The sequence below is a fragment of the Salvia splendens genome, chromosome 6 (genome assembly GCF_004379255.2).
Source record: "Salvia splendens isolate huo1 chromosome 6, SspV2, whole genome shotgun sequence".
NCBI classification, from domain to species: Eukaryota; Viridiplantae; Streptophyta; class Magnoliopsida; order Lamiales; family Lamiaceae; genus Salvia; species Salvia splendens.
Window position 1 is genome coordinate 2,700,008 of NC_056037.1, and position 12,140 is coordinate 2,712,147.

Here is a 12,140-nt window from a genome sequence, read left to right on the forward strand (position 1 = left end):
CAAGCAAAGATCCTTCCCTAACTCAAAAAAATAATCTGGTCTCACACAACTAAACAAAATTTGAACGGACATAAACAAAGAAAAGTAGACTGAGAAAGAAATATATTGAACTTAATTAATATTTTTAGCCTCATATTGGATTATAATCATTATACTAATCACTATTTATTGAGTATGTCAAAAGTGATTAATAAAATGAAAACAAAAGAAAAAGAAAAGTCGGAAAATCTGCAAAAAGCGAAGCTCAGTCAAGAAACAAAGTCAACTGAACCCCACACAGAGCACGGTGCACCTGCCTCGCAGCATATCAAAACTCCGTACCACAAAGCTTCCAAGAAATTTCGACTCTTTTTGATCAACATCTCTCATTTGACTGATCGTTTCCTTCTCCTCCACTCCTCTTTCTCCCCCAATTCTCCCTCTCCTAGGTTTTTTCCCAATCTCAGGAACACACAGAAACATTTCCCCCTCTTTTTCCGGATTATTCGTTGGAAATATGATGGTGAAATCGGATGCCTCCGGCGACCAGGACGTTTTCCCGCCGGGATTCCGATTCCACCCGACTGACGAGGAGCTCGTGCTTTACTATCTGAAGCGGAAGATCTGCTGCAAGCGCCACCTCCTCGACGTGATCGCCGAGACGGATGTTTACCAGTGGCATCCCGAGGAATTGCCTGGTAGGTTTTATCCTTCGAAAGTTTTTTTGTTTTAATTTATTGGATTTTAACGTTGACCGTTTGTTTGCGAGTATGCTGGGTTAGATTATTGTTTTTAGACTGGCTTGGGATGTTTGATTTGGTCAGATATTTGATCAATTGTTGTTGTGGCTAGATATGCTCTCGATTGTTTTGTTTGTTGCGGATTTAGATTTGGTGTTGCTGCTACTCTAATTGAAGTCAACGATATGTGGATTAGCTTGTTTCTAGTTCCAATTGCATTGTTTTGGCCGGCAATTTGTGTAAATCGGAAGTTGTAAATGTTGTGATATGTTCGAACCTGGATATATCTATTTGATTTTGTGAGATTGTAATCTGTGACATAGGGTTGCAAATTGCATGAACTGAGTTGGATAGTTGGTTTCTGTGATCTGATTTTAGTTCCGTTTTGGCAAAATTCAGTTCATTTATTGTGCTTCTTTACTGATTTGTCACATGTCTTAAATGCAGGGCTTTCGAAACTTAAAACTGGTGATCGACAATGGTTCTTCTTCAGTCCAAGAGATAGGAAATACCCTAATGGAGCTAGGTCCAATAGGGGGACAAAGCATGGGTATTGGAAAGCAACTGGGAAGGACCGTGTCATCTCATGTGGTGCTCGCTCTGTTGGTTTAAAGAAGACTCTGGTCTTCCATAAAGGTCGTGCACCTAAAGGAGAGCGCACGGACTGGGTGATGCATGAATACACCATGGATGAGGAAGAGCTGAAAAGATGCCCGGCTGCTAAGGAGTACTATGTGCTGTACAAGGTATACAAGAAAAGTGGGCCTGGTCCCAAAAACGGGGAGCAATATGGCGCACTGTTTAGGGAGGAGGACTGGGCTGATGATGATGTTCGAGAACCATCTCCAATTGTGAAGGGAATCCTACAAAAGCCTGTTAATGAAATCACACCTATCAATAGTAATAACTTAGTTGATTTTCAAGACCTTTCCTCGTTTGATTATCTTGAGGAACTGAACCAAATTTTAAATGAGCCCCTCCTTGATCAGCCACCAGTCCTTGCTCTTGAGTATAACCAGGATCAGTTTGCAGTTGAGGAAACTCATAGTTCGTTGGTTGACAATTCCCCGAGGGAGGTTTCTTTGGCAGCTCCCCAACCATTTTTTCAGCAACCTATTGTAGAAAATAGTTTTGACTTCACACAGTCGGGCGCATTTCAATTCCAGATCGCTGAGGCACCTGAGGTCTCTTCTGCTCCAGTTGCGATTGTGCCAAATTCTCGCGTCATTGATGAGTCCTTCCTCGAAGATTTTCTTGAATTGGATGATTTGGGCCCAGATCCAACTGCAGAAAACCCTGGTGAACTGGTTAATGATACGGATAAATTTTCAATTGATGATTTTGATTGTCTGCATGAGCTCGAGCTGTTTCAAGATGCACCCCTGTTCCTTTGTGATGCGGGGCACATTGAGTCCAGACAGACATCTCAGCCATATGTGCACAATTTCACAAGTGGAGTTATTGATACAATCTCAAGCTCTTGTATGAACAATCTTGAGAACACTACAAGCTACATGCTGCAGCAACAGTTCAACAATTTCGATGGGATCAGCTATCAGATGAGTGCTGATGGCCAAAGTTGCGGTGTTGTAACGGAGGCACACACGAATCAGGGATTCGTTCCTCCATTGACTTCAGGTACTGACATTAGTAGAATCCCTACTGATGCAATTTCTGAGCTGCTACAGAAGCATCAATGGCTTTATACATTTTGATCTGCTAAAGAAATGTCTATGACTACACATTTTTATCTGCTTTAAAAGCATCTATGACTATTCGTTGCGTGCTACTACAAAACAATATACATACCTGTTCATTAAGTTGCTGCAAAAGCATCTATGATTTTGTTTATGTTGTCATGACTTGCACACTGTTTATCACTCCCTATCTTGTTCTATTTAATCTAAGAGTGAGCTCTTGGTCAGATGGATGGTATGGGAAGACCATGTCATCTTCAAGATGGTGAAAACTCTTATGCCCAAGTGGAAAATGGGGGAGTTTGAGCCAGCTTCAAGAGCTCTTCTTGTATTGAAGCTGTTTAGATTGTTTATTAATACTACCAGATTTTGTCATATGTTTAGGTGTTTTACATCAAAACCCAAATTATGGTTTTGTAAATCAAAACGAAAGCGGCAAACAAGATGATGGTGGTACGGACTCATGGTTCTCCTCTGCTCTCTGGTCCTTTGTGGACTCTATACCAACAACCCCGGCTTCAGCTTCTGAAAGTGCTTTGGTGAACAAGGCTTTCGAGCGAATGTCTAGCTTCGGCAGAGTGAGAATGAATGCCGGGAACTTAAATGTTTATGCAGGTAATGGCATGGCAACTTCAAGAAGCTCTGGCAAATCAAGAGCTGGTCTTGTGTTTTTGTCTTTGTTAGGAGTTATGTGTGCTGTGTTATGGATGATGATTGGAACATGACTGAGTGATGGATAACATTATTACGTGGTATTAATGTATGTATAGGGAGATTTCGGTCCGGTGCCTTGCCGGATCATCATTCGAAATATGAAGGCAGTTTTGAAATATTCAACATTTTGCAAATAGCATTTACATGACTGGGAGTGGGGGTGGGGTGCTTCAGATGATCGTAGCATCCATAATTAAGATTGTTTAGTTATATTTTTCTAATTTTACTTATAATATGACATTTTATTGTTCATCTCAATACACCCAAACTATTAACTAAAATGCGATAAGTTAATTTTTAATAGTTACAATTAAATTAGTCGCATGAAATGAATAATATCAGATCAAGTTTTTTAAAAGTAGGTAACCGAACGATATAGATTTTGATTTCATTTTGTTTTACTGTTTAAATAAGGTACCCAACGAAAATTGATCATTTGAGTACGGTGGTATAAACTTTTCTATATCCACTAAATAATTTGTTCAATCATGGAGTAGTAATTTGTTTTAGTGGAAAGTCAAAATTTCATATGCCCCATCATTTAATAAGTTCTCAAATCTGTCGCCACTTACTGCACTGCACGTCTCCTTGGTTCAATAAAGCCAATCATTTTGACTTCATTCGTATTCATTTTTCACTCCAATTCGAAAATCATTACTAAGGTCATTCACAATGCTGTAACGGTACAATCTCTTAACCGTCCCTTAAAACACTATTTATCGGGCCCACTGTACTTTTTTACTCCATTCCTTAACTAAGGGACGGAGCCTGCAACCCCGTTCCTTAACCATCCCTTAAATTACTATTCATTCAATTTCATTTTTTTTTATTTTTTTCCCAACAAATTCAATTAATTAAAAACACACTTCATTAACCATAAAATAAAATTACACCATAAAATAAAATTACAACTTAAAAGTTAAAAAATTAAAAAAACACACAATTAAAATCCTAAAAAAATAAACGTGGCATAATTTAAAATACAAATTTATAGAAAATAAAAAAACTACTCCGCCGGCGAATCATCCCCCGAAGGTGGTGGAGGTGCACTAAAGCCGGTAGGAGGCGGAAGGCCAAGCTGTGCTGCCATAAAGGCAATTCCGTTCCACCAGGCTTGGTACTGGGCAGGCGTAAAGCGGGAAGTGTCCGCCATTGTGGCGGTCATATACATAGCCATAACGGAGTTCGAGCCTCCCCCGAGCCCGAGCCAGCCTGCCTTGATTTTCCTCGGCCCTTCCTCGCTCTAGCCGCCTTGGTCCCTTGCGGCCGACGGCGCCCATGGGAGGATTCCCAGGCATCGCCGGCCGTGCCCTCAACCTCCTGCGAGGCACCCTCTTGTGCGCCGCTGCCCTCACCGGCGTCACCAGACGAGTATTGGCCACTCGTCGTGTGCTTCGTGCTCTTGGAGGTTGAGCCCGAGCTGGAGCGGACACCGCCTGCCCACCTTTCCTCGTCCTTGACGAACTGCCAAACATCAACATTTGAATTGTTTGCCGGTGTCGTCGTGGCAGACGCGCAAAGCCGACCTCAGAATGTCGGCGCCCGTGGATCCGCTTTGGTACTGAGCCGTTTCGTTCGTGTAGATACCGCAGAATCTTTTGACCTCTCTGTCGATTCGGTCAAAGTGAGCGCTAAGTATCTTATATGTGCGGCGGCGGGACCCCTTCGGCTTAATCTGGTGGTAGGCCTCTGAGACCTTTTCCCAGAAACACTTCCGGCTTTGTTGATTCCCGACGATGGGATCGTATGAAACACGGATCCAGGCGTTGTACACCGCCATCGTTTCTTTGTTGCTGTACGGATGTCGGCCTAGATCCTCCTCCTCTTCCTCCTCCTCCGCCTCTGCCCTGGAGCTTACACCGCATCGGCCTCCTCCCGGAGTGGGTTCAACGGAATAATCCTCCCAAATCTGGGATAATCCCTGCGAATACCACGGGGCAGAGGGACTGGCGTATGCATCCACGTCAAAATTGGGTGGTTGGTACCCCCGGCGTCGACGAACCCTGGGTGCCCGACGTCGACGAACCGGAACCACCCAATGTGTTGTACATGCTCGCCCAGTCGCCGAACGCATTGAGTTCCCACCCGCCGGAGTTTCCGTCGCCGGACATTTTGTGCTGAGATGTTAGATGAAAATTGGAGAGGAAATGGAGATGATTTGGGGAGAGAAGATGTGTAGTTGTGTGTGAAATGAGGATGAATTAGAAGTATTTATAGAGTAAAAAAAATGGCTACTTAAACGGTAATATTACCGTTTACAATTTTTATTTTTTTAAAAAAATTTGAATTAAAAAAAAATGATTTATTACGTCAGCGTGACGATGCCCACTCGCGGGCCGGCGAGTGGGCGTCACGCATGGCGCCTGGGCGCGCCACGTCGCCTCGGCGCGTGACGAGACGGCTCGTCACTCGTCACGCCGTGACGGGACGCGGATGGGATCGGGACGGGACGGGACGGCGGCGCGACGCGTGCGGGCCGACGAGTGGGCGTCACGCATGGCGCCTGGGCGCGCCACGTCACCTCGGCGCGTGACGAGACGACTCGTCACTCGTCACGCCGTGACGGGACGCGGGACGGGATCGGGACGGGCTGGGGACGAGACGGGGCGCCGCAACGCGTAGCGCCGCCGTCCCGTCCCTCCGTGACGGAACGCGGGAAACAGTCTCTCAAGTGTGAAGCTCATGCTAGCGTAGCGCCGCCGTCCCGTCCCTCCGTGACGGAACGCGGGAAACAGTCTCTCAAGTGTGAAGCTCATGCTACATGTATATATCCGTCTCGTCCCTCCGTGACGAAACGCGGGAAATAGTCTCTCAAGTGTGAAGCTCATGCTACATGTATATATCTAACATTCGTAGGCTGGTGGTCTTCCTCATCTCCACCGTCAGCACTCCATCTTGATCCCCTCCACCTCATCATTCTCCAGCAGGCGGAATCTCCTCCACCTTCACCACGCTTCCGCCGCCGCTTATATGCAAAAAATTCCCATCCTCCGCCTCCACCTCCACGTTCACTTCTTCTTTCCTCACCCCTAACACCATTCCCAAATCTAACATCAAATACAAGAGAAAGAGATCCATCTCTATCATTAATTATAAACGAATTAGGTAATTAAAGATGTTTGTTAGTGAATAGACCAGGGAGGTGAAGGCGGAAGATGTGGGCGTTCTCGGTTTCACGCCATTCCACGACAAGGGCTTGCTCAAGCTTCCACCCTCCCACGCCCCAATGTCCGAACTCATTTTTTTAAGGATTCATTTGTGTTATACGTATATTTATAGGAAATGCATATGAAAGCTACGTGTCACTTCAGATCTTACATCTCTGCCACGTGGAGATTTGTTGTTCTTTTTTGTTTGTCATCTTATCCGTACGAGAGGCTACTTATTAGATCACTATGGTGTTTGTATGGATTGTGAATCTCTTGACGACTGCGTTTTAAAATTAGATTCTTATTAGTACTAGTCAGATTATTAGTCAAATAACCAATATGTTCCACAATAATGTCTATTACTACGACTCACTCGCCCATGTCTACGATAGCGACTAGTTGATGTTGTGACTCATTATCTCTGCAAAGAAATACTATGAAGTTAGGAAAATCTAGCTAGTCCATTCGAACATGTTGTGACTCATCTATCTCTATAAAGAAATTTCAAGTTAGGATAGCTTATATAATTAGTCCATTCTAACATATTGTAACTCACCTATCTTTGCGAAAAAAATATGAACAACATCAAAGAGAGAGGTTTTGAGAAATGAACATACAACTATAAGAGCATGATGTAAATATAGACTATGAGATCATCCTATATTTGCTCACGTCTAGAAAACAAAAAGTGATCATAACACTTACATCCAACTAGATCTAATTAATATACGAAGAGAACCAACCTATAATTGTTTGGTTAAAGGATTGAATAACTAATTTGTGCTATATAACAAAATGAGTCAAAACGATGGAATAAAAACCCAAAAGGGCTATTTTTTCGTAGGGTTTGACTCAAAACTTGTTTTTTTTGGTAAAATTCAAAATTCCCATTTTGTTAATAAGAAACAAAAACCCAATCCATCAACAATGATTGGCTCCTGTAGGCCATAAATCTTCCACAACCAAATCTGGACCATGTCATCACCGCCGATCAAATTCGGAATCCTGGGCTGCGCCGAGATCGCCCGTAAGGGTGTCCACTATAACATGCCCGCGGCTATAGCCGCGGGTTGGGGCGGTAGGCGGGCTGCCATAGTGGCGGAGGTGTCCGGCGGGGAGGCGGGCGCGGCGAGGGGAGAGGGAGGCGGCGGACGCGGCAGAGCCGCGTGCGGGGCGAGGACGCGGCGGGCTTGGCTATAGCCGCGCCTATAGGCGCGGCTCCTATTGCGGTCGCCAACCGCCGCGGCGGTGGCGGTGGTGGAGGAAAATGGAGGAAAATGTTGAGTTATGAAAATTTTTAATGGAGGAAAATGGAGGAAAATTTGTTTACTGCTGAGTTATGAATTTCGGTAATGGAGGAAAATGGTGATCAGCAGTCAAAGGTGGTCACGTGATCGTTGGTGGGGTCACATGCTCGTCCACGTGTCAGGTTAATTATTTTTAATTCGTATAGTCCACTTCTTCTACGTACGTATAGCCCGATAAATTTGTTCGTAATTACTTGAAACATTTTAAAATGAAAATTGATTATAAAATTTGGGGGCTATTGGGGGCTATTGGAGGTGTCCACTATAGTGGCGGAAATAGAATTTTGGGGCTATGGACAAAAAACTGGGGCTATGGACAAAAAACGGGGGCGGGGCTATTGGGCGTGTCCACTTATAGTGGACACCCTAAGGTCTCCCGCGCGATCTTCCTCTCCCCCAACTCCACCCTCCACGCCGTCGCCAGCCGCTCCCACCAAAAGGCCGCCAAATTCGCCGCCGACAACGCCTTCCCGGCCTCCGCCAAGGTCTACGGCTCCTACGAGGCCTTGCTCGACGACCCGGAGGTGGACGCCGTCTACGTCCCTCTCCCCACGAGCCTGCACATCAAGTGGGCCGTGCTCGCCGCCCAGAAGAAGAAGCACCTCCTCTTGGAGAAGCCCGTCGCCCTCGATGCTAAGGAATTCGATCAGATTATCGCGGCGTGCGAATCCAGTGGGGTGCAGTTAATGGATGGTACCATGTGGATGCACCACCCCCGGACTGCTAAGATGAAGGACTTCCTCTGCGATGCCTCGCGCTTCGGTGACCTCAAAACGGTATGCTTTTTTCTAATTCGTATCGATTTTATGGGTTTGGATTGGAGTTAGTGTGAGACGAAAGAATCAATTTTTTTGGTGTGGGATTTGGAAAATTCAATTTTTTTGGGGGGGAGTTATTTATTTTGTGTTGGTTTCTATTTGGTTGTGTGAATTGTAGTGCAATTGTTGAATTCTTATGTGAAGCTATTCCAACAACGTTGGTTCGATCTGATTAGGAAGTTGATGGCCTCTCATCATAGGGCAAAACTTGAGTCTTGAATTTAGGCAAATTAGTGGTGGATTGTCTTAAATTGTAGTGAAATTGTTGAATTTCTATGCAAAGAACATTGGTTCAAGCTGAGGAAAGGAGAGAGGGAGAAGGGACAGACTGTTTTGGAAGAACAGGGATATTGAATTGAAATGGTAAAGAACAGATTAGGAAGGATGACCTATCAAATTTGAGCATTGAGTTTAGGCAAAACGGTGGTGGAGGAGGTTTTGTCTTGAGTGCTTAACTGTGGTAAGGTGAGTCTCATTCATGTTCGATGTCATATACCTACTCTCAATATTGTCTAGAATTTGGATGAATTCGTCCCTGTGACTTGTGTCTCTCAAATGCGAATGCTAAGAACAACATTAACATTTAGGATTCTCAAAAAATGGGCAAAGGGCTACTTTGGTAGTACAATATATTGCTTAGTGATTAGTTTCATAAGATTAGGAATATTGAATTCAAATGGTAAAGAACAGATTAGGATGCTGATGACCTATCAATTGCTATCATCATAGGCGAAAACTTGAGCCTTGAGTTGAGGCAAAAATATCACTAGGGAAGGTTTTGTCTTGTGTGCTAAATTGTGGTAAGGTGAGTCTCACAAGGGTGAAAAATTCAGGTTCTGTGATCTGTATTGACTAGAATTTCGATGAATTTATCCCGGTGTATCTTGTGCTTCTCAAATGTGCACACTATAAGCAACAATAAGATTTAGGATTCTCGAAAATGGCTAAAGGGCTAGTTTGGTACCTACATTGCTTAGTGGTTCAATCTGACTAAGCTGAGGAAAGAAGAGAGAGGTTTAGCAGAATAAGTTGAACTGAAATGGTAAACAAAAAATCATGACCTATCATTATGGGGGAAAACTTAAGCCTAGAGTTGAGGCAAAAATAGTGGTGGACAAGGCTGTCTTGTGTGTCAAATTGAGGTAATTTGAGTCTCATTCAGGTTTGATGTCAGATACCTACTCTCAGTATTGTCTCGAATTTTGATGAATTCGTCCCGGTGTATCTTGTGTTTCTCAAGTGTGCACACTAAGAACAACAATAGGATTTGGGATTCTCAAAAGTGGCCAAAGGGAACACTTCTTTATTCATGGGAATCACTTTAGTGAGGGAAAGACATATGAGAAGCAACGTAGAAGTGGTAATGGTGAAACGAGTTTCTTAAACAAAACATAAAGATTGTAGAAATTAATTAAGCAAATAAGAGGAAGGATCCTCCATTTTGATTTATTTCTCTTCTATTGTTGATTTAAATAAGGTAATTAGGGAATAATGCCCTTAATCTGAAGGCTCTGCATCGTTTTCGGGTTTTTAATGGTTATATATGAAGTGGACTCTTGTATTATATCGCAGGTGCATTGCTGCTTTACCTTCGCTGCGGAGAAAGATTTCCTAGAGAACGACATCCGCGTGAAGCCGGATCTGGATGCTCTTGGTGCACTTGGTGATGTAGGCTGGTACTGCACCAGGTCGATATTATGGGCTGCTGATTTCGAGCTTCCTAAAACAGCACTCGCATTGCGTGGCACAGTCAAAAGCAGTTCAGGAGTCATCCTAGCGTGCAGCGCTTTTCTGCAATGGGAAGACGGGAAAACGGCCACCTTCCACTGCTCTTTCTTGGCCAATTTGACAATGGATCTAACTGTAGTCGGAACTAACGGCACTTTGAAGTTCCAAGACTTTGTGATCCCGTTCGAGGAGCACAAGGCCTCATTCTCCACAGCTGTGAAGTCCGGATTCACCGAGCTCGTGACCGGATGGGATCCAAAGCCGAGCGAGCACACTGTTATGACGGACCTTCCGCAGGAAGTTCTCATGGTGAAGGAGTTCTCTAGACTGGTTGGAAGCATCAAATACGACGGTGCGAAACCCGAGAAGAAGTGGCCGACGCTTAGCAGGAAGACGCAGCTCGTTCTCGACGCAGTGAAGGCGTCGATTGACAAAGGTTATGAAACTGTTGAAATCATTAGTTAGCTGCATTTTGATGCTTGTGTTTGTCCTAATTTGATGCTTGTGTTTGTCAAGTTATGCATCTGAATGGTAATTGGAATGAAATAACTAAGTACATTGATTGTAATCTTATCCACTTTTCTGTTTTTTCATCACTTTCAACTTCACAAATAGTTTCATACATCTGTAAATCTCAGCTATCGATTGATTGAAAATAGTTTTTGCGAATAATTATTTTTATTTTAAATTCGTTTTTATAATGTACACATTTCAAATCCAGATCACCGTAATTCAGACTAATTTTTTTATTTTATTATTCATCATACTTAAAATATTCTATATCTATTAATTAATTAAATTTGCTAACTAGCTTAACATAATTAATTTCTTTTACCTAAGATAGCTAAGAGTTTTGAAGAACCATTATATATAACGTATATTGAATAAAACCTTGCTCTAAGCATCTATTAAAAGACAGTTATTTAAAGTAACCATATGGACCCTTTTTAATGCTCACCGCTATCTAAGATGATATAGTTATTAGGTTATGAAACCTGAACAAGTCAAAGTAACATATGCTTACTCTGTCCAGAGCCTTTGTCCTAGCGGCAAAGAGTTTAAACATCATTATATAAGGTGCCGAGTTCGAGCTCTCTTGACATCAGTTGTTTAATTTTTAAAAAAATACTCACTCTGTCCTTAAACAAGACAATAGTGTCACAGAAGTAAAAATAAGATAATAATCATTATAAGATATGCGGAGTAATTTAAAATTATGGAAACAGACCAATATATATTGACATGGGCTTGGGCTTGGGCTTAGGCTTAGGTTTTGAGAAAAAAGCAATCAAACTAAAAATAATAAGATTAGAAATAATGTTTAATTACATGATTGTTGTGTACGGAGTATTGAATAGATATCCATCCACCTACTAAAAATGTGGTCCGTTGAAGTTTGTTGGTGTCGTAAAAAAGCACTTGTATCACAAAGTCTGCTTTAACTGTCTATGTCTCCATCAATGATTCAATATGCATCCATCCCACTTCAACAACACTGAAAATTTTCTTCAATCTTGGACGGTGCAAAAGCATTTTCCATCGCTAATTATGGCACTCCTAATAAAAAAAAGGGCTTATGAGAGAAATGTAAAAAACAAAAAGGTGAGAGCCCAAAAAAATGAATGTAGTATGAGAGATGAGAAAATGTAAAAAAGAGAATGAAAAAAAGGTGAATGAAGTATATAAAAGAAAGTTTATCCTATTTTTAAAATGAGATTATTTTTTTTATACATTTAAAATTGGTAAAATGAAACTATTTTTCTTAGACAAAGGAAATATAATAAAATTTTAAAAGTTGTTGTATTAAATACCTGACTTAACTACTTTGAAATAATTGAAAATAAAATATGACTCAATCATTAGAACGAGAGGATCGATGATGCAAACTAGAAGAAAGAAAATTTTAATTATTAGTGATGGATATCATCAATGAAGTTATTTAACACCCAATGTTGGAAAACATAGGCGACTTCTTCGTATTAGTGACGGAGTAATCTGTCACTAATTA

General features: G+C 42.3%; 2 protein-coding genes across 2 annotated transcripts; both read left to right on the plus strand.

Annotated features, from left to right (window-relative positions):
* Positions 1-352: 352 nt before the first annotated feature.
* LOC121808351 (NAC domain-containing protein 17-like) lies at positions 353-3,248 on the plus strand. Its single transcript, XM_042208779.1, has 3 exons — positions 353-677; positions 1,167-2,357; positions 2,801-3,248. The coding sequence occupies exons 1-3, from the start codon at positions 497-499 to the stop codon at positions 3,139-3,141; spliced, it is 1,713 nt and encodes a 570-aa protein (XP_042064713.1). The 5' UTR covers positions 353-496; the 3' UTR covers positions 3,142-3,248.
* Positions 3,249-7,641: 4,393 nt separating this feature from the next.
* On the plus strand, positions 7,642-10,728 carry LOC121807920 (uncharacterized oxidoreductase At4g09670-like). Its single transcript, XM_042208255.1, has 3 exons — positions 7,642-7,708; positions 7,839-8,362; positions 9,977-10,728. Exons 1-3 carry the CDS (start codon positions 7,642-7,644, stop codon positions 10,595-10,597), a joined length of 1,212 nt encoding a protein of 403 aa, XP_042064189.1. The 3' UTR covers positions 10,598-10,728.
* The last annotated feature ends 1,412 nt before the right edge of the window (positions 10,729-12,140 follow it).

Coding starts and splice junctions, on each gene's coding strand:
- LOC121808351 (XM_042208779.1), top strand. CDS start 497: ATGATGGTGAAATCGGATGCCTCCGGCGACCAGGACGTTTTCCCGCCG. Junction 678..1,166: donor GCATCCCGAGGAATTGCCTG/GTAGGTTTTATC, acceptor TCTTAAATGCAG/GGCTTTCGAAACTTAAAACT. Junction 2,358..2,800: donor CGTTCCTCCATTGACTTCAG/GTACTGACATTA, acceptor TCATATGTTTAG/GTGTTTTACATCAAAACCCA.
- LOC121807920 (XM_042208255.1), top strand. CDS start 7,642: ATGGTGATCAGCAGTCAAAGGTGGTCACGTGATCGTTGGTGGGGTCAC. Junction 7,709..7,838: donor CATGCTCGTCCACGTGTCAG/GTTAATTATTTT, acceptor TGGGGGCTATTG/GAGGTGTCCACTATAGTGGC. Junction 8,363..9,976: donor GCTTCGGTGACCTCAAAACG/GTATGCTTTTTT, acceptor ATTATATCGCAG/GTGCATTGCTGCTTTACCTT.